General features: G+C 44.8%; 1 protein-coding gene and 1 long non-coding RNA gene across 2 annotated transcripts in view; one reads left to right on the top strand and one right to left on the bottom strand.

Annotated features, from left to right (window-relative positions):
* dnah5 (dynein, axonemal, heavy chain 5) overlaps nucleotides 1-23,162 on the top strand; it is a 139,661-nt gene that overhangs the window by 1,459 nt on the left and 115,040 nt on the right. Inside the window, exons 3-24 of the mRNA XM_060064883.1 lie at nucleotides 1-37; nucleotides 1,842-2,071; nucleotides 4,171-4,389; nucleotides 4,598-4,735; nucleotides 5,306-5,482; nucleotides 5,785-5,898; nucleotides 6,328-6,435; nucleotides 7,032-7,154; nucleotides 7,956-8,171; nucleotides 9,952-9,978; nucleotides 10,532-10,639; nucleotides 10,739-10,824; nucleotides 11,453-11,660; nucleotides 12,123-12,236; nucleotides 12,598-12,804; nucleotides 13,418-13,498; nucleotides 13,908-13,998; nucleotides 14,600-14,745; nucleotides 17,080-17,260; nucleotides 17,914-18,177; nucleotides 21,056-21,252; nucleotides 22,670-22,763. The exon at nucleotides 1-37 is cut by the window's left edge and continues 48 nt beyond it. Coding sequence (XP_059920866.1) covers nucleotides 1-37; nucleotides 1,842-2,071; nucleotides 4,171-4,389; nucleotides 4,598-4,735; nucleotides 5,306-5,482; nucleotides 5,785-5,898; nucleotides 6,328-6,435; nucleotides 7,032-7,154; nucleotides 7,956-8,171; nucleotides 9,952-9,978; nucleotides 10,532-10,639; nucleotides 10,739-10,824; nucleotides 11,453-11,660; nucleotides 12,123-12,236; nucleotides 12,598-12,804; nucleotides 13,418-13,498; nucleotides 13,908-13,998; nucleotides 14,600-14,745; nucleotides 17,080-17,260; nucleotides 17,914-18,177; nucleotides 21,056-21,252; nucleotides 22,670-22,763 — 3,166 coding nt within the window. The remainder of the gene's footprint in view (nucleotides 38-1,841; nucleotides 2,072-4,170; nucleotides 4,390-4,597; nucleotides 4,736-5,305; nucleotides 5,483-5,784; nucleotides 5,899-6,327; nucleotides 6,436-7,031; nucleotides 7,155-7,955; nucleotides 8,172-9,951; nucleotides 9,979-10,531; nucleotides 10,640-10,738; nucleotides 10,825-11,452; nucleotides 11,661-12,122; nucleotides 12,237-12,597; nucleotides 12,805-13,417; nucleotides 13,499-13,907; nucleotides 13,999-14,599; nucleotides 14,746-17,079; nucleotides 17,261-17,913; nucleotides 18,178-21,055; nucleotides 21,253-22,669; nucleotides 22,764-23,162) is intronic.
* On the bottom strand, nucleotides 19,674-20,537 carry LOC132467880 (uncharacterized). The gene is made up of 2 exons (XR_009528109.1): nucleotides 20,144-20,537; nucleotides 19,674-19,841 (listed from the first exon to the last, which is right to left on the bottom strand). It is a non-coding gene; the product is annotated as an uncharacterized LOC132467880 (long non-coding RNA).

Below are 23,162 nucleotides of genomic sequence, written 5' to 3'. Positions count from 1 at the left end.
ATGTTCTACCACCAGGAGTTGGAACCACTGGAACGAGGTACAAACAAGTAGATGTTGTAAAACCATACCACATTCAGTGGGGGTATTGTTTCTGTATCCCTGTGATGTGTTCTTTGGATGATTATTAAAATAATGTACCTGGAAAGCTGGGATCTCCCTATGATTTATGAAGTTTTTCATTAAATCATAAACAAGGAAGCCAGTGACTTTGAAGTTAGCCCGGGAAATAAAAAAAAGATGTGCAAAATGTATATATCCAACCTCATCTGAACAAATTGTAATTTATTTTCTCACAAGAGCCTTTCTATTTCTTATTCTGTCATCTCTGCCAACAGTGCTCCCTACTTATCATAGACAGACATAATTATTCAAATGTCTTTCAAAGAGCACCAAGTCAGATTCTGTGGCTATATGCTGCTTCGTGATACAGCGATGCCCTGTGTGAACAGCTGCTTGGCACAGACTCCTGAGTCACTACCACATTTATCTAACACACCGCATTTCAATTATATAACCAACAAGGGGGACACAGAATTCATTCAAGTAATTTAATTATTCATAACTGACTGAATGACGCGCTTGATCAGTCATTAATATATCCAGATGCTGCCGAGCTTTCATTGAAGACATTTATCGAACAATCAGTTTTTAACTTTCTCAAAAACAAATCTACATCCAAAACAAACGGGTGCCATGGTAACCGTCCACGGGTCACATTCTATGAGGGCCCTCAACTAACAACAAAGTGTTCCCTCCTGACTGCTCTTCCATGCAACACAAGACCGCCTCTTGACTTAGGAAAGCTGTCGTTGTGCTAACACGTAAACACAAGGGCGTTAAGTGAACACACAACAACAACTATATATTTATGTGAGATGCTTCTCTTTTGTTGTTTGTGATTAAATTACATCCTTCCATGTAATGAAGGGGAATCTTGTTTAAAAGGGAACAACAGAAATCTGTAATGTACTTCTAATTCTGTTTTCAAGGGGTATCAAGGAGTTAATTAATCAGAAAATTATGTTTCTGGAAATCCATTGCAATCCCACGTAGTACAAAGTAGATTTCTTTCTTTCTATTCCTTCGAGGCGATATAATGGGTACAGTCTATTTTCCTTAATGAATTCTTAGCAATGCGAGTGAACAATTACCTTCCACTCCATGACCGTGCCAGCCCAATCACATTACGGCAACGATGCCAAAAGGCATTTAAGCCAAACTATACGATTCAGACCAGTTCCCTATCCTAAATCTTTCCAGGCCTGAGTTTAATATTTGACATAGCGATGGATATTATCATAGCCTACTTTTTTACACCAACCTGGCAAGGTTTTCGTTGGATGTAGAAGTTGAATTAGTATGAAAAGTACCACTAGTAAGTAGAATGATAAGTGTTCATGTTCAGTCGAGGTATAAGAACACGCAGATCTCCAATCTGTGTCAAACTCTTCAAGTTTTTGAGTTTATTTGCTCAATAAAATGTGGTTGAAAAGACGAGAATCCATTGGATCACATACAAACGTCTGTATAGAGATGGAATGAATTGTTGAATGTTCGAAAAAAAGTACAACATTTAAAAGTTGAATGTTTAAAAAGTATGTCATATTTTAATTTGAACAGCTGTCGATGCCAATACAAGCTCAACATTTTACCATTTATTTGGAGTCTCTTTGTGAAAAACTGGAAGTCGTTACGCTCCAAATCAATTAGCGAAAAAAAACAACATGACGAAGAACATATGTTGTGAGTCCAGCCTTCACACCATCAACAGACGGCAAGAACTGGTCTTTCATAGACTGCAGCCTCACATGAACTCCTGTCTATCCGACTTACTGTTACAGGGGCGGCGGCCACAGCTACACCCACCCCTGCCCCTAACACCACCACCAGCACCACCACCAACACTGCCGCCCCCACCACCACCCCATCCTCCGTCACCACAGCAGCCGGTCGCGGCAAGAAGGCCAAAGTGTTTGTGACGGAAGGGACGGACGTTGCGCTGACGGGCGTGTGCGTCTTCTTCACCAGGGCCAACACCTCTAAGGCTATCACCTCGGAGAGCATTCACCGGGTGAGAATGGAGGCCGGGGCCGGGAGGGCTCTGCTGTTGTTGTGTTTTAGCTGCGCTCAATAGCATTAGCGATGGTGGGAAGGAAAACACAAAGGTGTGATGTTTGCTCCGTGGAGACGAACTAATGCACTTTACACGTTGTGGCCTTGGATGGGGCGGTGTTTTGTAATGCACTGCCGGCCGTAATAAAGTGTAAAGTCAACCTCGCGGTCAAGGCTCCCGCAGTATGTGAACACAAAGATGCATGAATGCGCACTGACGCATGCGCAGGCTCGCATGAGCAAATACACACACAAACACACACACACACACACATACACATACACATACACATACACACACACACACACACACACACACACACACACACACACACACACACAAAGCGAGAGAGGCGATCTCTGAGGGTTGCAGTAAGAAAAGCAGAGTGGCATCATCAAAAGATAAAAGATACATAGTGTAGCTCAGGAGACAATAGTTCTATTACACTGCATTTCAGTAGCCGATCGCCGCCCCCCTTTGAGACCCCTGCCCGGTGGGATAATTGTTTCCTTTTTCTTTTATAACCTAGACAGCCTCTTTTCACCGTGACTCTAGCGGAACAAACTGGAGGCCAGTAGAGACAAGCATCCAGAGACCCCAGGCCTGTTGGGTGCATCGATCGAGGCTGATCACCCACTGTCAGCCACAAAGCTAATCACTGTCAGCGGTAACAGACCATGTTCCCGTTACAGACGGGCCACACCGAGACAGGACGGAGGGAGGCTATCGACTACGTGTGTATGTGTGTGACTGTGTATGTATGTATGTTTGTGTGTATGTGTATGGATTCTGTGTGGGTATGTGTGTGCGTTTGTTTTTGTGTGTAGGTGTTTGTTTGTGTGTGACTGTGTGTGTGTATGTGTGTTTGAGTGCATATGTATGTATGTGGATAGTGTGTGTGTGTGTTTGTATGTGTGTTTGTGTGTATGTGTATGTGTATGGATAGTGTGTTTGTGTGTGTTTGCTTGTATGTGTATGAATAGTGTGTTTGTGTGTGTGTGTGTGTGTGTGTGTGTGTGTGTGTGTGTGTGTGTGTGTTTGCCTGTACGTGTGTTTGTGTGTGTCTGTCTGTGTATGGATCGTGTGTTAGTGTGTATGTGTGTGTGTGAGTGTTTCTGCATGTGTGTGTGTGTGTGTGTCCGCAGTCCTGAATGATTCCTCTGCTTCCAGCGGACCACAGGAAACATCTCATTGTGTGATCTGGAGCACAGCGCCGTGTCGTCCGTTGTGCATTGACGTCTGAAGGCCGCCCGCTGGGTGAATCAGATTATACCATCCTGGGGGGGAAAATAACCCCTTCTGCTGCCATTTATCAGAGGCCAGGGATATGATGTTTCTATCTATTCATCCCCGAATCAATCAGTACGTCGGAGACAAAGGAAGACAACCAAACACAGGAGAACGGATGCTGTCACTGAGACAACATGAACCACCATTCTGAGTGTATCTCGGGCCCATGGTCAGACTTATCTCCAGATGGCGGGCAGGGGAACTAGTGTAAGGCAGAAGTCGGCAGCAATGTGATAACAGGTGAGCAGAATGGGAACGGATCAGGCAAAGTGACTCGACGCAACAACTGATGGACCTGTCTGCGCGGACACGTTGTTGTCGGACTGAGATGCATTCAGGCTTAGGGGTTTGATGTTAGTTTGGCTAGGATGTGAAAGACGCACCGTGTTTTGGTCATGCTTTGTTGAATAGCTGACGACTGACTCACACAATTTCTTTATCTTATTTCCACTCCATGTTTTAATCAGTGTTTGCCCTGGTACAAAACACCTCACTGTCTCTCACTCCCCACCCCAACCCCATCTAACTGTCTCACTCCCACTCTCAACCCCATCTCACTGTCTCACCCCCACCCTAACCCCATCTCACTGTCTCACCCCCACCCCCAACCCCATCTAACTGTCTCTCACTCCCACTCCCAACCCCATCTCACTGTCTCACTCCCACCCTAACCCCATCTCATTGTCTCACCCCCACCCCCAACCCCCGTCTCACTGTCTCACCCCCACCCTACTGTCTCACCTCCACCCCCTGTCTCCCCCACGCAGGACGTGAACTTCAACATGCTGGACACCACCGGGGTGGGGCTGCTGAAGAGCGTGGAGCAGCTGCTGTCGGAGATCTTCATCCCCACCCTGAGGAAGATGAACCACGGCTGGGGGGAGCTGGCCGGCCCCCAGGCCCAGGACATCAAGAGGGACTTCATGGCCTCGCTGGAGAACTTTGTGTCCGTACTGGCCGGAGCGCAGGACAACCTGCAGGAGAAGGTGAGGCAGAGACACATGCAGATATCCACACGCATGTGCATACAAATGCACTTAACCGTGCACAAAAACATCTGCATTAACATGCATATATATATGCATACATGCTCTCTCTCCCTCTCAGTCTCTTCCTCTCTCTCTATAACCGGCTTTCTTATTTATGATTGATATAAAAACCAAGAGACATTACTAATGGACGTTTTCGCCGAAGGTTAACTTGCGGGAGTGTGAGGGCTTTGACCTGCGGACTCTCAGGGGCCCTTCAGACTACATGGCGGCGGCCAACAGCAGTGAGACCCTGGAGAGAATGGAGGTCTGCTTGAAGGTCTGGATCAAGCAGATCGAACAGGTGAAGAGCGGGCGCTACCACCAGGACGTTTAGTCTGTCGAGGCCACTTCCGTTTTTTTTATTTTTTTATTTTCAGTTTCTTTTTTAATCCAGTTGAAGACTTCACCGTCCATTAAAGGTGTTTTCGTCTCGATGTGATGGCACGTCAAGCGATTCGAATATATAAGACGGCGTTGACATGCAAGGTTGCGTCATGTCTGAAGGAGGAGAAGTGTTCTGAATTGAAATGGCTTTGCTCAGCTGTGATGCAGAATATGGACATGTTGAAAACTTTACCCAGATGGAGCCAGCCTTGATACAAAGACTGGTGGCAGGGGCTGGCCTTGATTATAATATATTCAGAGAGCATAATTTTCATCAGAATTGCAATTTTACCGATACAATATGCATTAAATATTTCGAGAACATTATCGAACATAAAGCTATGTGATGTTCAAGACAAAACTTGACAAATTGGCCGAACAGGATCAGTAGACTGCAATCGTTGTATGATTCAACACAACGATAGCTCCGATTGCCGAATAAAAACACTGAAATGCAATTCACATGATTAACGTCCTAACACGTCAGGTCCTGGCCGAGAGTGACCAGCTGAGGAAGGAGGCGGACGACCTGGGTCCTCGCGCCGAGCTAGACCACTGGAAGAAGCGCATGTCCCGCTTCAACTACCTGCTGGACCAGCTCAAGAGCCCCGCCGTCAAGGCCGTGCTAGGCGTACTGGTCGTGGCCAAGTCTAAACTCATCAAGGTGGGAGGGGGACCATGCTACCACATCTGATGCTAGCTGCTAACAGTTTTTCACTACTAAGTTATTTTCCCGCTCTTTTCACCACAGATCCATTTGATTCAGAGACCAAAACTTATTTTCATCCTTTTCCCACATTAATAATTTGTTCCTTAGCATAATTAAAGCCTACTCCATATACTTGGCACTCACAGCATACAATATTCAAACAATATACAATAATTCCGCCCTCAAAGTACTTAATTATCCCAAATCATCCCACACCGTAAAAGTTCTCCTTGTTTGCATCTTTCCCGTGCCTCCAGTCGTGGAAGGAGCTGGACACCAGGATAACGGACTCTGCCAACGAGGCTAAAGACAACGTCAAGTACCTCTACACTCTGGAGAAGTTCTGTGACCCGCTCTACAACAGCGACCCTGTAAGAGAAGCATCTAGAATTATTACGTGTCCCGTGCCAGTTGTTTAAATGATTGGATAATTCACTCTTGAGAACAGACTCAAACTGCATGAGAGTGTCACTATGACACATTTCCAATGAAAAATAAATTAAATCAAGATTTGATTAACGATTGCTTATTCCCTAGAATACCCCCCTAAAGTCATATTGGTATTATAAAAAATAGTACATAGTTTTGTATAGCACCTTATCCGAGCTATCTTGTTGTATGGCCTAGCACTTGTAGTGTCTGCTAAATGCCCTAATTGTAAATGTCAATATTTGTTGTTGGCATCCACTGTCCATCCACTCTGTCCATCCATGTCAGATCAGGGCCACAATGGACTTTTAAAATCATAATGTAAATCAGTAAGAAAATAACTGAAGTTCATGTTCACATTTTGACGTAAGGTGTCGATGGTGGACGCCATTCCTGGTCTGGTGAACGCCATCAGGATGATCCACAGCATCTCCCGCTACTATAACACGTCTGAGAAGATCACCTCACTGTTTGTCAAGGTGAGGCTGTCTCTCACGATACCGCACACCATGCTACAAAGATACCAAGCACCATGCTAACAATGACCTAGTTTCAAAGTTGTATTTATTTATTTCATTCCTTATCTGCTGCATACCTCTCACATCATACTGCCCTAGTCTAAGCATGTACTTTGTTATCAGCTTGCATGCTGATTCGTGGGGGAAATTAAAAAAGCTGTCATTAATCACAACTTTCACCTGGGTCATTAAGGTGGACATATTATACCACCAGGTATTAGTGTGATTAGCCGTTGCACACCGTTTTGCAAATCTGCCTCACCGGACATCACAAGTGGGCGTGTCCACCCAGATGTGTGCTGGATAGATCAGTCTGCCAGCCTACCCAGTGGACGGTAGCAAACGTTGCTCATCCATCCAGCACAGATCTAGGGTGGACCTGCCCATTGTGATGTCAAAAGAGGCCGATTTTCAAAACGGCTTGTAACGGCTAATCCCACTCGCACCTGGGGGTATAATCCGTCACCATTTAATGACAAGGTCCCCCAGATACAGTGGCTCCATCAGGGTTGAACCCCGGGTTAATCAACCTCACGTTTCCTCGTCTTCTCCCCCAGGTGACCAATCAGATGATCACAGCATGCAAGGCGTACATCACCACCAGCGGCTCAGTCACCCTCTGGGACCAGCCACCGCAGCAGGTGATCGAGAGGATCGCCGCCTCCATCCGCCTCAACCAGGTACCCTGCACTCACGGTGACCTCCGCACCGCCCCTCACGCTCATATGTATGCTGGAGCTGCATTTTTTAATGCATTCGTTCACTAGGGTTGTTTACTGAGGACATGAAAAGAAACACACATGCAGGCACGCATGCACGCACAAACACACACACACACACACACACACACACACACACACACACACACACACACACACACACACACACACACCATGTACAATAGACCAGTGCATTGACTTTTGAAGAACGGGCGAGTAATGGAGAGAGAGAGAGAGAGAGAGAGAGAGACAGAGAGACAGAGTCAGAGAGAGAGAGAGAGAGAGAGAGAGAGAGAGAGAGAGAGAGAGAGAGAGAGAGAGAGAGAGAGAGGGGGACAGAGGGACAGAGGGACAGAGGGACAGAGAGACAGAGGGACAGAGAGAGAGAGAGAGAGACTTTCTGACTTTTCAATTTCACAAACTAGTGCAGTGCACTTCAAAACGTGCCTCTTCAAAACAAGCAGATTGCGTGGCCCCCGGTATTGCTTTTGGAAAAGACGCTCCTTCAATCAACTTCCCTCTTGCCTCTGCACTTCCTTTGGTAATGGCAATCCCTGCCAGGTGTGGAGTCGAATTGAACAGTGGTAGGGAACATACAGGGACTCCCGTTGTTATAGTTAGAGTAATATAACGTATAGTATGTATCCACCATCCAAGTACAGGGGCCAAATCATTTGCTGAACTGCACAGTCCTAAACAAATCATGATCACAAAGTCTAAAATGTACAGCACACCTTTACACCAGTCGGCCTCTGTTTACAGGAGTACCAGCGGTATTTCCACCAAACCAAGGAGAAGCTGGAACAGACTCCGGCGGAGAGGCAGTTTGACTTCAGCGAGATGTACATCTTCGGGAAGTTCGACACGTTCCAGCGACGCCTCACCAAGATCCTGGAGCTGTTTGCCACCATCGCCACGTACTCCGCCCTCCAGGACTCCAAGATAGAGGGCCTGGAGACCATGGCCACAAGGTTCCAGGTGAGTGGTATGGTACCGATCGACCGCTTTCATGAAGCCTTTCATGTGGGCCACGTTGTTTCGAGGTGGGCTTCTGCAGAGATTCTAGCGGCGTTGATGTGTGACACACTATGTGTCGGCTCGGCTCCCCGAAGGGAAGCAGAGGAGCAGGGAATACGCATGATGAAACAGAAAGGCAAAAGTTGTCTGAACTTAAAACGAACCGAGCATGAATAAGTAAGAGGACGTTTAGATTAAAGCGGTAGTTGGTCTACCCCTCCAGTGAGCTCTGTTCTGCGAGTTTGTGACTAGTGCTGGTGGCTTCAGCATGAGCGGCCGCAATGTTTACTACTAAACGACGGCCCATTTAACTGATGGTATGCAGTTAAAATGTTTCTTTGGATCTAAAAGCCTGGTGGCTTTAGACACACTAGCCTGAGACAACAGAGACTTTATTTTGCATATTTTAGGCCCAGTTTAGTTTTTCTTTTGTTCATTACAAAATAGTTTAAGCAACTACTGAAGTCATTCTGTCGTTGCCGTAAAACATTGTCCAAAACCAATTTGAAACCTGCCCTCTTCTGTGTGATTAATATATCTCACTTGAAACATGAGCATGGTGATATCCTAATTACATAGCATGAGACGCTGGAACCTGCACCTACCATTATACTCCTTGTGGGTCCTGGCCTGGATCCATCCACCGTTATCACTGTTATTAATGTAACTCTGTGCTTAGCCTCCCCTCCCCTCCACAGCCAGAGACACTGGCCTTGGGACGCCCACATTATAGCGCTGCAATGGGCTGATGCATCACTGCAATGGGCTTCATGGGTTTTGGTTGTTTGTGCTTGGGGGCCAATACTGAATAAATCAGGCACACCTAACCCATCATTAGTGCTCTGCGTTAGCATCTAGCTTTGTGTGGCAGATACGCAGAAAATATATATTGAATGTTGAATGAAATAGAATGTTAAAATGAAACCACAGGCAGATTTCAACCGTTTAACGAACAAACATGTTTCATGATTTGTTTTAGATTTGTTTAGAAACCCTTTCTGCCTTGCAGCTACTATCTCCTGCCATTAGGGGGCGCTGCAGCCCCCTCAGCATACACGTTCAGACCTACTTATAATTCTGACTTCAGAATACTTTGATGAAATCCCTAACTGATGGGTGTAATTCTATTTACCTATGATTCACTCTCAAATTAGTGTGGCCCACGTTTTATTTAATCAGCCTCTTCGGCGGACGAGAAACGGAGAGAAAACAACATGGAGGGGTAGCATCCATAATGTAATTCATGCCCACATTACACTGACAGGGTCAATGACGGCAGGCTCACAGTGCGAGCCGCCGACCACGACCCAGTATTCACAGCTTATATGTTTTAGGGAAAAAAATCCAATCTCTCTGTCCCTTCAGACTTAAACAGGATGGCAAGGCAATCTGGTATTTTCATCAAACAAAGCGATGGATAGTCTGCCTGTGTTTATCGCTCAGCCAGAGAGATTTCATGTGCACAAACATGACTTCAAGGGCCCACATCCTGCCACACATGTGAGGGATTGTTCTGGTAAAATATAGATATGTGCTTAATACTGATCAGCAATTCAAAAATACAATATTGGTTTGCATGAGGTATGTGACTAGATTAGTAAATTGGTTTTGCAGCCCAGTTCACTGTTCTAACATGCTGATTGTTGAAGTGTCTCGATGAAGTGTATCATGATTTGCCTTTTTGAAACAAGACATTTTGCTAATTGCCATTTTTCTGTGTTCTGCCGCGTTGGATTGACAGACTGCAGAAATGCAGGGGAAATGGGAGGTAAATTTGCGCCATCGTTTTCATTTTCATTCATTTAACATAATAACCACGATGCTCACCTTAGCTATACGCACGCATGTAAAATGTATGAACCTCAAAAGAAAAGTACAACATAACACTCTCTGCATGTGCATGGAAACAGTGCAATCATGTGGGATTTTACACAACTCCCTTCCATTTGCTCATGTTCACCAGTATTAGCATAATCACTCACCAAAGCATTCGTGTGCCTAAAGTACACGGTGGTGAATTGAAGTTGACTGAAGTCCTCAACCTTTCATGGAGGTTGGGAGTTTGCTAAACAGAGCATCCATATTTAATGGAAACGATGTGGTGTAAATGTACACTGTGTTCGCTCACTGCCTTGGTAGGAGTTAGCCGCAGGCTAAGGGGGATGTCTTGTCACAATCAATATTAACACATTTCTTTTTTAGACACAGCCTCGCTTTACTTTAAATGCAGCCTTTGAAATGTTGTTGTTTTGTATGAACTTGTACAAATGCTGAGGAAAAGTGTGTGTTTGTGCTGTGTTGATCATGGGTGTTTGTGCCAGGCTATTGTACAAGGCATGAAGAAAAAACATTACAGTTTCCTGGACCAGAGAAGAACCGACTTTGACGTAGACTATGAAGAATTCTGTCAAAGCACCACTGAACTACATGTAAGCTACCGAGAAAAAGGCATCAAACGTTTTGTACACACTCCAACACAACTGCAACCGAAAGACACCCTTGGGTTTCATTGTGTTTTTGCCCTCCAGAATCAGCTGAAGAATTTCATGGACAGCACGTTTGAAAAGATTCACAACACCGAGAGGGCTCTGAATGTGCTGAAAAAGTTTGAAAGGTAATCGCACCATACGAATTCTACATTGGCTGTCTCTGTTAATGTGTTTTATCTATACAAACACTTTGATATTCATTGACCTCACATGAAATTCTCATGCTTGCATATTTTGAATGCTCTCACATTCTACCAAAGTCCTCGCACATAATGCTTTTCATTAAAAATCATCTTACAAACTATTTATTCTACTTAACATTTCTTTTACCTTTATCGTCTTTAAAACATCGTCCTTTCAATGTTTTAATTTGTTTTATAAAGCACTATGAACGGCTTTGTGTTAGAGCCGTTCTCTACAAAAACTCCACTGGCCTCCTCCTTGAACTTCAACAGCAGTATTTGAAAAGGGATTCATACTACATTCACATTCACGGAATTTGCAGACTCCAAAGCGACTTACAACCATTCATTCACTCATTCGCACACCGACGGCGATGTCAACCAAGCAGGGCGACAGCCAGCTCGTCAGGAGCAGTTAGGGTGCGGTGTCTTCCTCAGGGACACCTCGAACACTCAGCTAGGAGGAGCCGGGGATCGAACCAGCAACCTTCCGGTTACCAGTCGACCCGCTCTACCCCCTGAGCTGCTGCCGCCCCGTATACTTACACAAACTCTCCTCTAAACCCCTCAGGCTGGGCATCCCAGACCTGGGCATCCAGGAAAAGTACCAGCACATACTGCAGAACTACAGCCGGGACATCGAGATGGTGTCCCGCGCCTACACCCGGCAGAAGCTAGACCCCCCCATTGGCCGGGACCTGCCCCCCGTGGCGGGCCGCATCATGTGGGCCAGGCAGCTGTACCGGAGGATCCAGGATCCCATGGACCTCTTCCAGCAGGTTGGGGTCGACGCTTTACAGTTTGACATGGCTCATACGTGTGCTTTGTTTTCCCATTTTGCATTCTCTACTGGTTTCAGTTATAGCCGTTTAAAGGGGACATATTATTCCACCAGGTGTGCGTGTCATTAGCCGTTACAAACCGTTTTGAAAATCGGCCCTCTTCTCACATCACAAGTGGGCTTGTCCTAGATGTATGACGGCTAGGTGACCAACGTTTGCTACAGTCCACTGGATAGGCTGGTAGACTGATCTATCCAGCACACATCTAGGTGGACACGCCCACTTGTGATGTCAAAAGAGGCCGATTTTCAAAACGGCTTGTAGCGGCTAATCACAGTCACACCTGGTGGTATAATATGTCCCCTTTAAGGTCGGTGCACTTTGTTAGAAGCTGGAGCTGCCATTAACTTAATTGCTATAGTATGCTAATGCTAACCATTATCCCCATTGTGAATACAGCAAGCCGGCGTTCTGTCCACGGTGGAGGCCAAGAGGATCATCCGGAACTACAACCGCGTTGCCAGGGTTCTGCTGGAGTACGAGATGCTCTACCACCGCGGCTGGATGCAACAGGTCCGAGGCTAGCCGGCTAGCCGTTAGCTTAATCATGAGAGAAAGATATTGACAATATATTTGGCAATACAATATCACATAGGATGTACTTCATTCATCCCAGAAGGAATTTTTGGAAATTATAGCAAACATATCACTCACATAACTTTTATTTCCTGTATTATCTGGATGTTTTATTCTAAAACACATATTTTTTTATTGTGTATTATTTATATATATGGAACAAAGCAATAGATTGCTGATGGCGTTTCACTATAAGCTCTGGTTGGTTTGGTTCTGCTCTCTCTTCTGTACCATCCCATCCATATGTGCTGTGTCGCCCCCCCCCCCCCCCCCCCCCCCCCCCCCCACGTTACTCCAGATGGACGGTGCCAGGCTGGGTCTGCAGGCCTCCCTTCTGGTCCGCTCCACCGAGACGGGGGAGCTGTTTGTCAACTTCGACCCAGAGATCCTGACACAGATCCGGGAGGCGGACTGCATGAGCAGGATGAAGCTGGAGGTTCCCCCCTTTGCCTCCCTGCTGCAGCAGCGACAGGCCAACCTCAAGGGCAACTTCAACAAGCTACAGGTGGTGATCTAGTTATATACTGTATGTCATTTGGGATCCGGCGGTCCTGCTGTGTAACAGCAGAACCTTCTGGGGGTGAGACGGCACACAGCGGGGGCTGGAAACCCAAAGCAGTAAGGGGTGGAGTCAGAGGCGTACTGGCCATCAGCCAACTCATCCGGGTGGGCAGCAATCTGATCGGCCAAGGAAAGCCATGGACAAGAACATAGTCTCACAGTAAAGGCATTTGGGCGCCTTTACTGTGTGGCACAGGCCCTCAACCTCTAATGAGTATAATAAATAATCCCCCCGCCCATCTGTGTTTGACTGTCCTATCTAACACTCCTAAACCATAACCCACTGTCGTATATACGCCCCCCCCCCCCCCCCCCCCTAATCTATATTTTTTGTTCCTTAAACCTTTTGCTTCGTTTCACTTTCAACTTCACATTAATAATCGTACATTGAAAGTACCACAACAGTGACCATTCAATCATGTACTAATTGCTTCACATACGATACATGTTCCAGAATCCAAATCAACATGGAAATCGTTGTCTACGTTGGTCTACAGACTGCATTTCTATAGGGTAAGGTCTATAAAGCTCTGATGGGGTTGTGCTTCTCTTGACAGCTGATGCTGAGGGAGAGCTGCCGGGTGCGCAGTAAGATCCAGAGTGCCTTTGAGCAGCTGGTCATGCCCCATGTGGCAAAGGTAAGACCGGGAATGGACCCCAGAACACGCGCGGCATTCAAGATACCAAACAGTATCGCTTGTGGTACTGATAATGTTCATCGTGATGGTCCATGGGGAATCATAGAGGATGTTGGAGGGTCCCACTTTCAGGCACATTTAAGATCGGTTTTGGAACAATGAATAACAGTTGATCAATAAATGTATTTTACATGAATTACTGTTTTCATTAATTCATTCAGAATGTCCATTCTTAAAAATGTTGGATTAGGATTTTACATTTCAACAATCTCTAAAGCACTAATAGCCTTATAGCTTATATCTAAGATCTTTCAATGTATTATACATGAATTACTGTTATCGTTGATTAATTCATAATGTATCAGTTCAATGTAGTTTTATATGTCTGTGTTAATAACTTGTTAATTAGGTAGACGAGGCGATACAGCCCGGCCTGACCTCCCTCACCTGGACCTCGCTGAACATCGACAAGTACCTGAGCCGCATCAACACCGCCCTGGGTAACAAAACCGCTAAACCGCTCTGGTTTAGCTTGTAAACATTGCAAGCAATTTTGGGATTTCGCTCAAGGCTTTTTATACATTTCGTATGGGGATGTTGGTGTTCATGACATGTTAAATAAATCATCCATTAAAAAAATAAATAAATATAATTTATGTATGTGAAAATGAGTTTCCTCGACGCACAATATTGTTGGTAAAAACATTTTTACCTTAAAAACAATAGCACAACAGTCGAGTCACTTGCACAACTCAAGCCCCCCTCCAGTCTAGAACTCTGGCCCTCTTAAGGTGCACCAGAATGGGTGTGGCTCAATTAACCTATGAGCCACAGCTGCAGCGGTTGCCGGCGCCGTGCGTCACACTCAACATTAACAGATGTGTGAGTGCGTGTGTGCGTGTTGATCAGTTACGTGTTGCGGGTAGTGTCATATGTACGTGAAAAGGAGGGGCTACCTTTTCACAGTATGCACAAAAAGAAAAACTAGCAACACCAGTGTCATCTTCCTCTCAACGAGTGCGTTCATGAAAGCCTCTTTAGAGGAGTGCTCATCCATCATCCTTCTGCCCCCCCCCCCCCTCTGTCCGTCTGTCCGTCCAGGGGACCTGGAGCTGCTGATGGACCGCGTCAACGACCTGGTGGAGTTCCGTATCGACGCGGTACTGCAGGAGATGAGCGCCACCCCACTGTGCGTTCTGCCCGACGACCAGCCCTTCACCTGCGACGAGTTTGTCCAGACCACCAGGGTGAACACACACACACGCACGCTAGGGCTGCACGATATGGGCAAAATATGATATCCCGATATTTTTTGGCTGAATGGCGATATACGATATATATCTCGATATTTTCTATAGGGTGGGTTAGATGTTTTTTTTGTAAGTCAAAAGCCACATGTGAGATGTTGCAAGCACTTTTATTAAAACATAGGTCAGTATGACTGCAACATGTGATTTTGTATCGTTATTTTCAACAGAATTGAATGAACATGTTAAAAAATAAAGGGACGTTTTCACCTTCTTCACAAAATAATCACCTATGCAAAACAATATAAAGCTGTAGGTTACACACATTAGCTACCATTAAGAGCATTGGCTTCGTCGCCTTGTCCTGCGTACTATGGTGAGGGTTTCAGTGCGCCGTAACTTTAATCCCCCGCCCCCTCCCTTCTCCGTTCCATTTGGGAACATGTTTGGTTTCATTTCGCTTGTTTCGTATATTTTAATTAATTAATTAAGAGCGTCACCAGAGGGCGCCCCCAACACATTTGCCGAGCGCCGGCCCTGGTTTCGGGGCAGAAGAAACTGTCGCGGCCGGTGATGCAGCAGCACAGCCACAGAGTTTTACGCATTCCTCATACTGCACTTTGTGCCGCTGCTGTAAATAGTGGAACAGATTTGTCGTGCTTCCACTTTTAGTCGCAACGGTTTTGCTACACTCTCTACAGATGACCTGCAGCTGCTGCTCATCAGTTTTTTTTTAAACCCAAAACTATTTCCTCATTATGGAGCCGTGGTTTCTCCTCTTTGAAACAATTTCGTCTCCCGCCGCCGTCTCGTTTTCTTTACGGGTATCATCCATGCTTGTTGTGTTGTGAGGGGGCGGCGGGGGCGGGAATGAGGCGTCTTTGCACACGGCACGTTCGGAAAGACAGAGTGGGAGGGGGAGGGGTCGCGCTCACAGTCTCCAAGGCAAGCGCTGTAGACGCTTGAGGGGGAAACTGACCATTTTAACGCATATCGATATAAACGATATTGTCAAATCTTGTATCCCCTTGGAAATGATATCGATATATCGTACATAGCCGATATATCCTGCAGCCCTAACGCACGCACAATTGCACGCACATGCACACACGCACGACACACATATGCACAAACACGTACACAAACACACACACGTATGTACACGTGTACGCACGCACGCACGCACGCACGCACGCACGCACGCACGCACGCACGCACGCACGCACGCACGCACGCACACACACACACACACACACACACACACACACACACACACACATTAACACATGTACACGTACACACACATAAACACATTTACAGCTAGAGGGCGCACAAACACACACATACACTTACAAAACAAACACGCACACACAGAAACACACAGAAACACAAAAAAACTAAATTTGACTCATTAAACTTTATTGGCACGACCTGGCACAGTGCACAGCAGTGTCACAGCAGTATTTTAACACAACTGTAATGATGAACCAGGCAGAACAGTAAAAATTGATTTTGTTTGTGTCAGTTTCTTTTCTCTGTGACACCACCCAGGTGTGTCCAATTACCCTTAATGACCCTCGTAGCCCCACCCCCCAAGCAGCTTCCTGTGATATGGTTGGAGGCAGGAAATTAAAGGGGTTAGCTCAAAGCCATTTCTTTTTACCCTGATTGTAGTTATTAAGATGAAAGAGAACGTTTACCAAAAATGATTTATGTTTAATGGAAGAAGGAAGTGCATATTAAGTGCCCACATTTCCATATGTTTTGCAATGTTTGCAGAACTCTAATTTTTACATAATATGATCATTTGCATACTAATGGCTTTCAACTTGAGGAGCTATTATTGTTGTTGTTGCCTACGTTATTAAAGACCCTGTCATACCCCGTCCGCCACTGTTTCATCTACATCTTATCCAAATGTAACCACAGATGGTGTTTTCTTAACCCATGGGATGATTCAAATAGATTGCTTGTCCAACATGTAATTCTTGTGCCTATAACAAATACATTACAATCGCGGCATCTCTTTACATTTAGTGTGACAGTTCCTTACTGTCGACGCTGAGTAGCTCATTTGGAACAGAGGCAACCGTTCATTAATCAATACCAGCCAACATCGGCTAACCAGATTGGGTCATTGTTCCGAGTATGTTAAGCAGACGAAATGACATGTGCTTTGACATTCTTATGGTTTTACAGTATGCGTATCTACCATGTTTACACCCTGAGGCATCGCAGGCGATTTTCTGAGTGCTTTTAGGCTGAGGAGGCAGCCAATGGAGCGAAGAAGAACGCATTCATCATCTTTACCTGTCGTGTCGTCGCTCCCTACAGGAGCTGTGTATCAAAGGTGCCCAGAGCCTCCACACCAAGAGCTCATTGGTGGAGGAGGCAGCTAATGAGCTGATCAACATGCTGCTGGAGTTTGACAACGGCCACAAGGAGGAGGAGGGAGAGGTAGCCACACCTGCCGGTCAGGCTGAAGCTAGAGCCCCGGACCACGTCGACGCAGACGGTAAACCTCACACGGGACACCTCACACGGGACACCTTACTATAGAGTGTGTGTTCAACACCCGCGAAAGATCACAGTTACCAATTGAGCCTGTAGGCGGAGCCAGAGAGGCAGAATGTATGATGGAAGGCTGTTTCCAAATGTTCAATTTTGAATTGGGGTGATTTGATAATAGAGAAGTACAGAACGTCTGTCTCAACAGAAAGGAACATTGCTCATTAAACATGCACAGGCATACCCATACGCGCACTGCACATGCACGCACATAGACACATAAAGACCAAAGACAGAAAGTTTAACAATTTTAGACTAGGATTTTACCTTTCAACAATCTCAAAAGAAGCCTTATAGCTTGAACAAAGACAACGGTGGTTTTTTTTATGTAAGCGAATGGTTACGAATTCTGGCCTAAAAATGTGCTCTCTGTGTGCATCCTTCGTTGCCAGTATTTAAACATTTATTGCATTTTACATTTAGCAGACGCTTTTATCCAAAGTGACTTACTTAACGGTTCATACATACATTCACAGTCAACCATGCAAGGCGACAGCCAGCTCGTCAGGAGCAGTCAGGGTTAGGGTGTCTTGCTCAGGGGCAACTCGAGGCGGGGAATCAAACTAGCAACTCCCTCCCCCCCCCCCCATGATCTCCTAGGCGAGGAGGACAGCCGCTCGGATGCCCGCCTGTTCTCCAGGAACACCCTGGCCCCTCCGGGCCCCGGGGGCCCCCCCACCGCCTCGCCCCTGGTGCGGGGCCGGAGAAAGAAGAGGGACCTTCTGGAGGTGATGGAGGAAGAGGCCCAGGAGCTACTCTCCCACTTCAACCACCGCAACGTGGACGCCCTGCTGCGGCTGACGCGCAACACCTTGGAGGGCCTCCGCCGCCGCATCCACGCCTCCACGCTCACACACTTCCTGGGTGAGACACACACACACACTCACTTCCTGGTGGAGGCGCGCACACTCACTTCCTGGGTGAGGCGCGCACACTCACTTCCTGGGTGAGGCGCGCACACTCACTTCCTGGGTGAGGCGCGCACACTCACTTCCTGGTGGAGGCGCGCACACTCACTTCCTGGGTGAGGTGCGCACACTCACTTCCTGGGTGAGGCGCGCACACACACGCGGCATCAGGTGATCAGGATGTTGTCATCTAGATGATTTTGTGTTGGACATACTGGATTATTATTAGCAGGGGCACTAGTAGTAGTAGCAGAGCCCGTCTACGAAGAGCCTGGGCACTCCCTATACGCCCCATTGTACCGATTTTGGTTGTAGTTCCATGAGACACCCACTAGGGGTGATCGCGGGCGAGTCCAGATTGAATGGGAGTCTATGGGGCTAAACGGCTAATTATGCCTCTTTCACCTGCTTGTCGTTGAAATATCGCAAATTTTATTGTAGATTCCGCAAGTTCAATATAGATTATGGTTCAAAAGTCAAATGAGTGAGTACTTATGTCCTTTCGATTTCTTACAGTTTGGGCCGTTGTTGGCCATACACGCTAGCATTCTGCTAATGAATGCTGATTGGTCAGGGACGGATTTGCGACTGATTACGACCAGAGAGAGACCCCTCTTACGGCATTTGAAGCTGAAGAGCAATCAGAAACGTGTTAACGCAATTTTTGAGTACTGTATTTATATTTTCCTGCAGGTCCTTTATTTTTTAGATAGTATGGTGAAAGTAGGCTACATGGGCATGAATGGAATTTCTTCCATTTCTTTCGTTCAATGTTCAATGTGTTATATACATGGTAGGTACGGTATGACCACCTTAAATAATACAGTCAATATCCCGCTCAATATCATTTAATCTTTCATTGTCTATTTTTCGAAAATAAAGATAGTTTAAAAAAGAAATGCCTCGTAAATGTGCAATGATAAACTGCACTTACATTGGAAACGGATTGTCCGTCTTTTCGTTTACCAAGGACAGAAAAAGGTAACGTTCTTGCTTGCTCCTGTATGAATGGTCCTAGGCTACCTGAGGCTTCACCTGGTAATGAAAGTTGCGCTGGAGCCCGGGTAATATCGCACATGGCTTATTCAAGTTGCGCGCTAGACATTCTCTAAAGTGTCGAGACTTAACTTACCTTAACCGATTGTTCCATACAAATGGTTAGTTAACGATTTAACAACTTCAACATCTGCTATTACAGTCGTTATTTTTTTGTAGGACTTGGGCTAATGACCTTGCACAGAGGGAAAACACATCTACACCACTTGTCATTGATTTCTATGCATTCACTGATCTTTACAGATGGGTTTGTTTTAAGCCATTGAATATACCGTAATTGCTCTGCCATGCAACACATTATAAGCTACACATGTTTGTTAAATGAGAAATATGGTCTGGATCACATTGAAACAGTAACAGTTGTATAACAGTAATTATACAAACATTATACCAACATTGCAACAGGCAAGTTTATTCAAACATCACACTAACAAGAACACAATAAGAACAGTAACTAATAAAAAAAAAAGATAAATGATTTAACAACACTGAACATACTGAACAGAGGCAGGGGAAAAGGACAGAGGAAGAAGACTTGTCCGTTGTCACAGCATCAAGGTCCGACTGTAGAGATCAAGAAAGGAAGAGGCATGAGGAGAACAACAGAACACTGCTCTCTAGCAGATTGTTTACTGATGTAAACTAAATTGATGCAGTCTTAAAATTATGATTCTAATCCAGGTTTCTATTTTAGGAGAAAGAAATGGCTCATAATCGTTACTAAAAAAAAAGCTTTATCATCGGCACTAGTGAGGATTAGAAAAAACACTCTCTGTAAGTAACATACATATGTAAAACATTCGCGCATTTCTTTTTTTTTACATTAGCTCACTAAAACTCTAACTAGGGCAAAAAAAAAGCCTTACCTCCAACAGCTGGTGTTATCGTTGCGGGACAAGGGAAGTGCTTTAGAAACTGCCGTAAAGTAGTACCTCTGACAGTATTACAGTGTGTGACGTCATCGCATGTTTTTAACGCCTTTTTAGAACAGATACGTGACCTTAAAAAATGCAATATTCAGCTGAGTTTATTATCTTAGCCCCACCCTTTGATAGCAACTTTAAAATTACTTGACAAAAAATTACATCGTGAGAAAAGTGGATTCTGAGGATAAAACCCCGTTGGCTCCCATTCATTCTGGACTCGCCTACGAGCGCCCCGCGTGGTCAAAGATTATTACTGCAACCAGTCCAGAAACCCGGAACTAACCCGCGAGTGCCAGTTCTCCTCATATTAGACATTCTCTGGTAGTAGCAGTAGTGGAAGTGGTAGAGGTAGTAGTCGTGGTGGTAGTAGTGGTAGTTGTAGTAGAAGTAATGGTAGTGGTGGTAGTGGTGGTGGTTATGGTGCTGGTGCTGGTGGGAGTAGTAGAATCAGTAGTAGTAGTAGAAGTAGTATTAGTAGCAGTAGTAGTAGAAGTTGTGGTAGTAGTAGTAGCAGTAATAGTAGTAGTAGTATTAGCAGTAATAGTAGCAGAAGTAGTAGTGGTAGTAGAAGCAGTAGTAGTAGTGGTAGCTGTAGCATTTTTAGCATAGCATTGGCAGATTAAAACAAGATTAGATATTTCATTAGTACTAGTAGTAGTATTAGTAGCACAGAGCAAGATGAAGCATAGCTAGGTTGCTTTAAGTTGAGTCAATGAACCGTTTCTCCTGTGGCTAGTCTTCATATCTGGGATACGTTATAGACGACGTTATATGATAAACAGGATCTAACGAGAGTCTATTCCATCTCATGGATAATAACGAACCCCCAATCGCCCTCCCCCGCTCCCGTAGCCCAGGGCGACCCCCCAAGCCGCAGCATCAGGACCGGGAACCAGGCCATCTTCAGGGCCAACGTCGTCCTCTCCATCCCCAACGTCGCCATGGTGCCGGCGCTGGAGGAGGTGCAGCAGGCCCTGAACCGGGCGGTGGACTGTGTGGTCAGCGCCAGCAAGGGAGTGGGCCAGTGGAGCAAGGAGCGGATCTCTAAGGTGGGCTGTGGGGCCCACCCCCCTGCTAGAGTCAGATCCATCCGGCGGCCATTCACCCCGACCTCTGATATATGGTTATTATCATCATCAGTGTGGTCATTCACCCTGACCTCTGATATATGGTTATTATCATCATCAGTGTGGTCATTCACCCTGACCTCTGATCTATGGTTATTATCATCATCAGTGTGGTCATTCACCCTGACCTCTGATATATGGTTATTATCATCATCAGTGTGGTCATTCAGCGGTGGTGATAGCGGTTCAGCGGTTTGACTTGAGACTTGAGTTTGCTGAAGGGTGAAGACACTCAAGGATGTATAAATAATAATATATGATTTAATAATATATCATAAGTACAATATTAGTACGATTATTAATAATAATAACCATTATATTAATAAAAACATAATTTATATAAATCAATATACTATTATATTGATAAATACATATTTTTTATATTCCGATAACATATTATACTATTTTATTAATAAAGACATTATTCATATATATTAATAGTATAATATATTATTATTAATCCTATTGATAAATAATTAATAATTCTGTACCATATCTTGCTATTAATGGATGTGTGTAAACAAAGGTGGAGGGGTACTGTATAGTTGTGCTTGTGATGGACACACAGGTTATGTGAGCCACTCTTCATCAAAGTGCACTCTTCTCCACCAGAAGGGGTTTTCCTGTCTGCATCAACACTATTTCACTTCTTTATGGGTGATGGTGTGGGCGGGAAATGTGTCTGCATCAAAACAAAGAATAATAGGGTCCCTTTTGTGATTTGGCATTGTTGTTGCCGGTAAGACTCCCTCCTGAAATTGTGTGAGAAGAAGAAAGTGCAGGACCATTTGGGTTCTGCTCGGAACTACCAGAGACGGCTCAAGGATCTTTAGTTATTTTTTCTGTTGTTTGTTTGTTCATTTGTTTTGTTCGTCTTTTCGCTGGTCCATCTGTCTGATCTTTCTTTCTTTCATTTTTTCATTCATTCTTTTTGTGTGGGCATCCTGGCTGTCAGTCTCAATGACTATTGATTTTTCCATCCATCTATATGGGGACATAAATAAATATATATGTATATATATTATAATTATTATATATGTATATATATTATAATTATTATATATTATATTGTTTTTCAATATCACTCAAGGCTTTTATAACTTCTGATGGGGATTTTGGTATTTGTGACATTTTAAATGAATCATTCATCATAATAACAATAATGAATAAATAAATGTATCAATATATATAAATTAAACAAAAAGAGAAAACATAAATTGTACCCCTATATTAAATATATATAATGTATTATTATCTATAAATTATAATGTCATATTCCATGCAAATAATCATGGAAATGTGGGATTAACGCCGGACATTATTTCACGTCCACTTTCAGAAGAAGATGAGTGAGAGGCGAATGGCCGCCCTGAAACCAGAGAGCAGCGAGAGTGAGTCCGAGTCCGAAGACACCACACACAGGAGCCTGGCTGGTAGGTCCCCTCTGTCTGTCCCTCACTCAGTCTGTCCCTCTGTCTGTCGCTCTGGCTCTATCAAACAGCTTGAAGTTGAATTCATTCAAAGTCATACAACGTGAGAATTGAAGGCTTTGGATAATATGCTGTCATATAAAAGTGACAGCATAGATTATAATAATCATTCCCTGTGTCCCCTCTGGGATTCATGTTATATTTATATGATATGGTCTATTTCACTGTTTATTCTCTGTTCATTTGCCGAGCCTCATGTTCTTAGTCACCAGTAACATCAACAGCCATGGCGATCAATTACTGAATCATTTCAGAACATGTGCCAAAGGAAGCCGACGATAAAACAGGCTAGATCAATAAAATGGATGATAAAAAATCCATTACTTTAAAAATGAAAGGCAC

Source organism: Gadus macrocephalus, chromosome 11 (genome assembly GCF_031168955.1).
Source record: "Gadus macrocephalus chromosome 11, ASM3116895v1".
NCBI classification, from domain to species: domain Eukaryota; kingdom Metazoa; phylum Chordata; class Actinopteri; order Gadiformes; family Gadidae; genus Gadus; species Gadus macrocephalus.
This window is presented reverse-complemented; position numbering and strand designations above follow the sequence as displayed.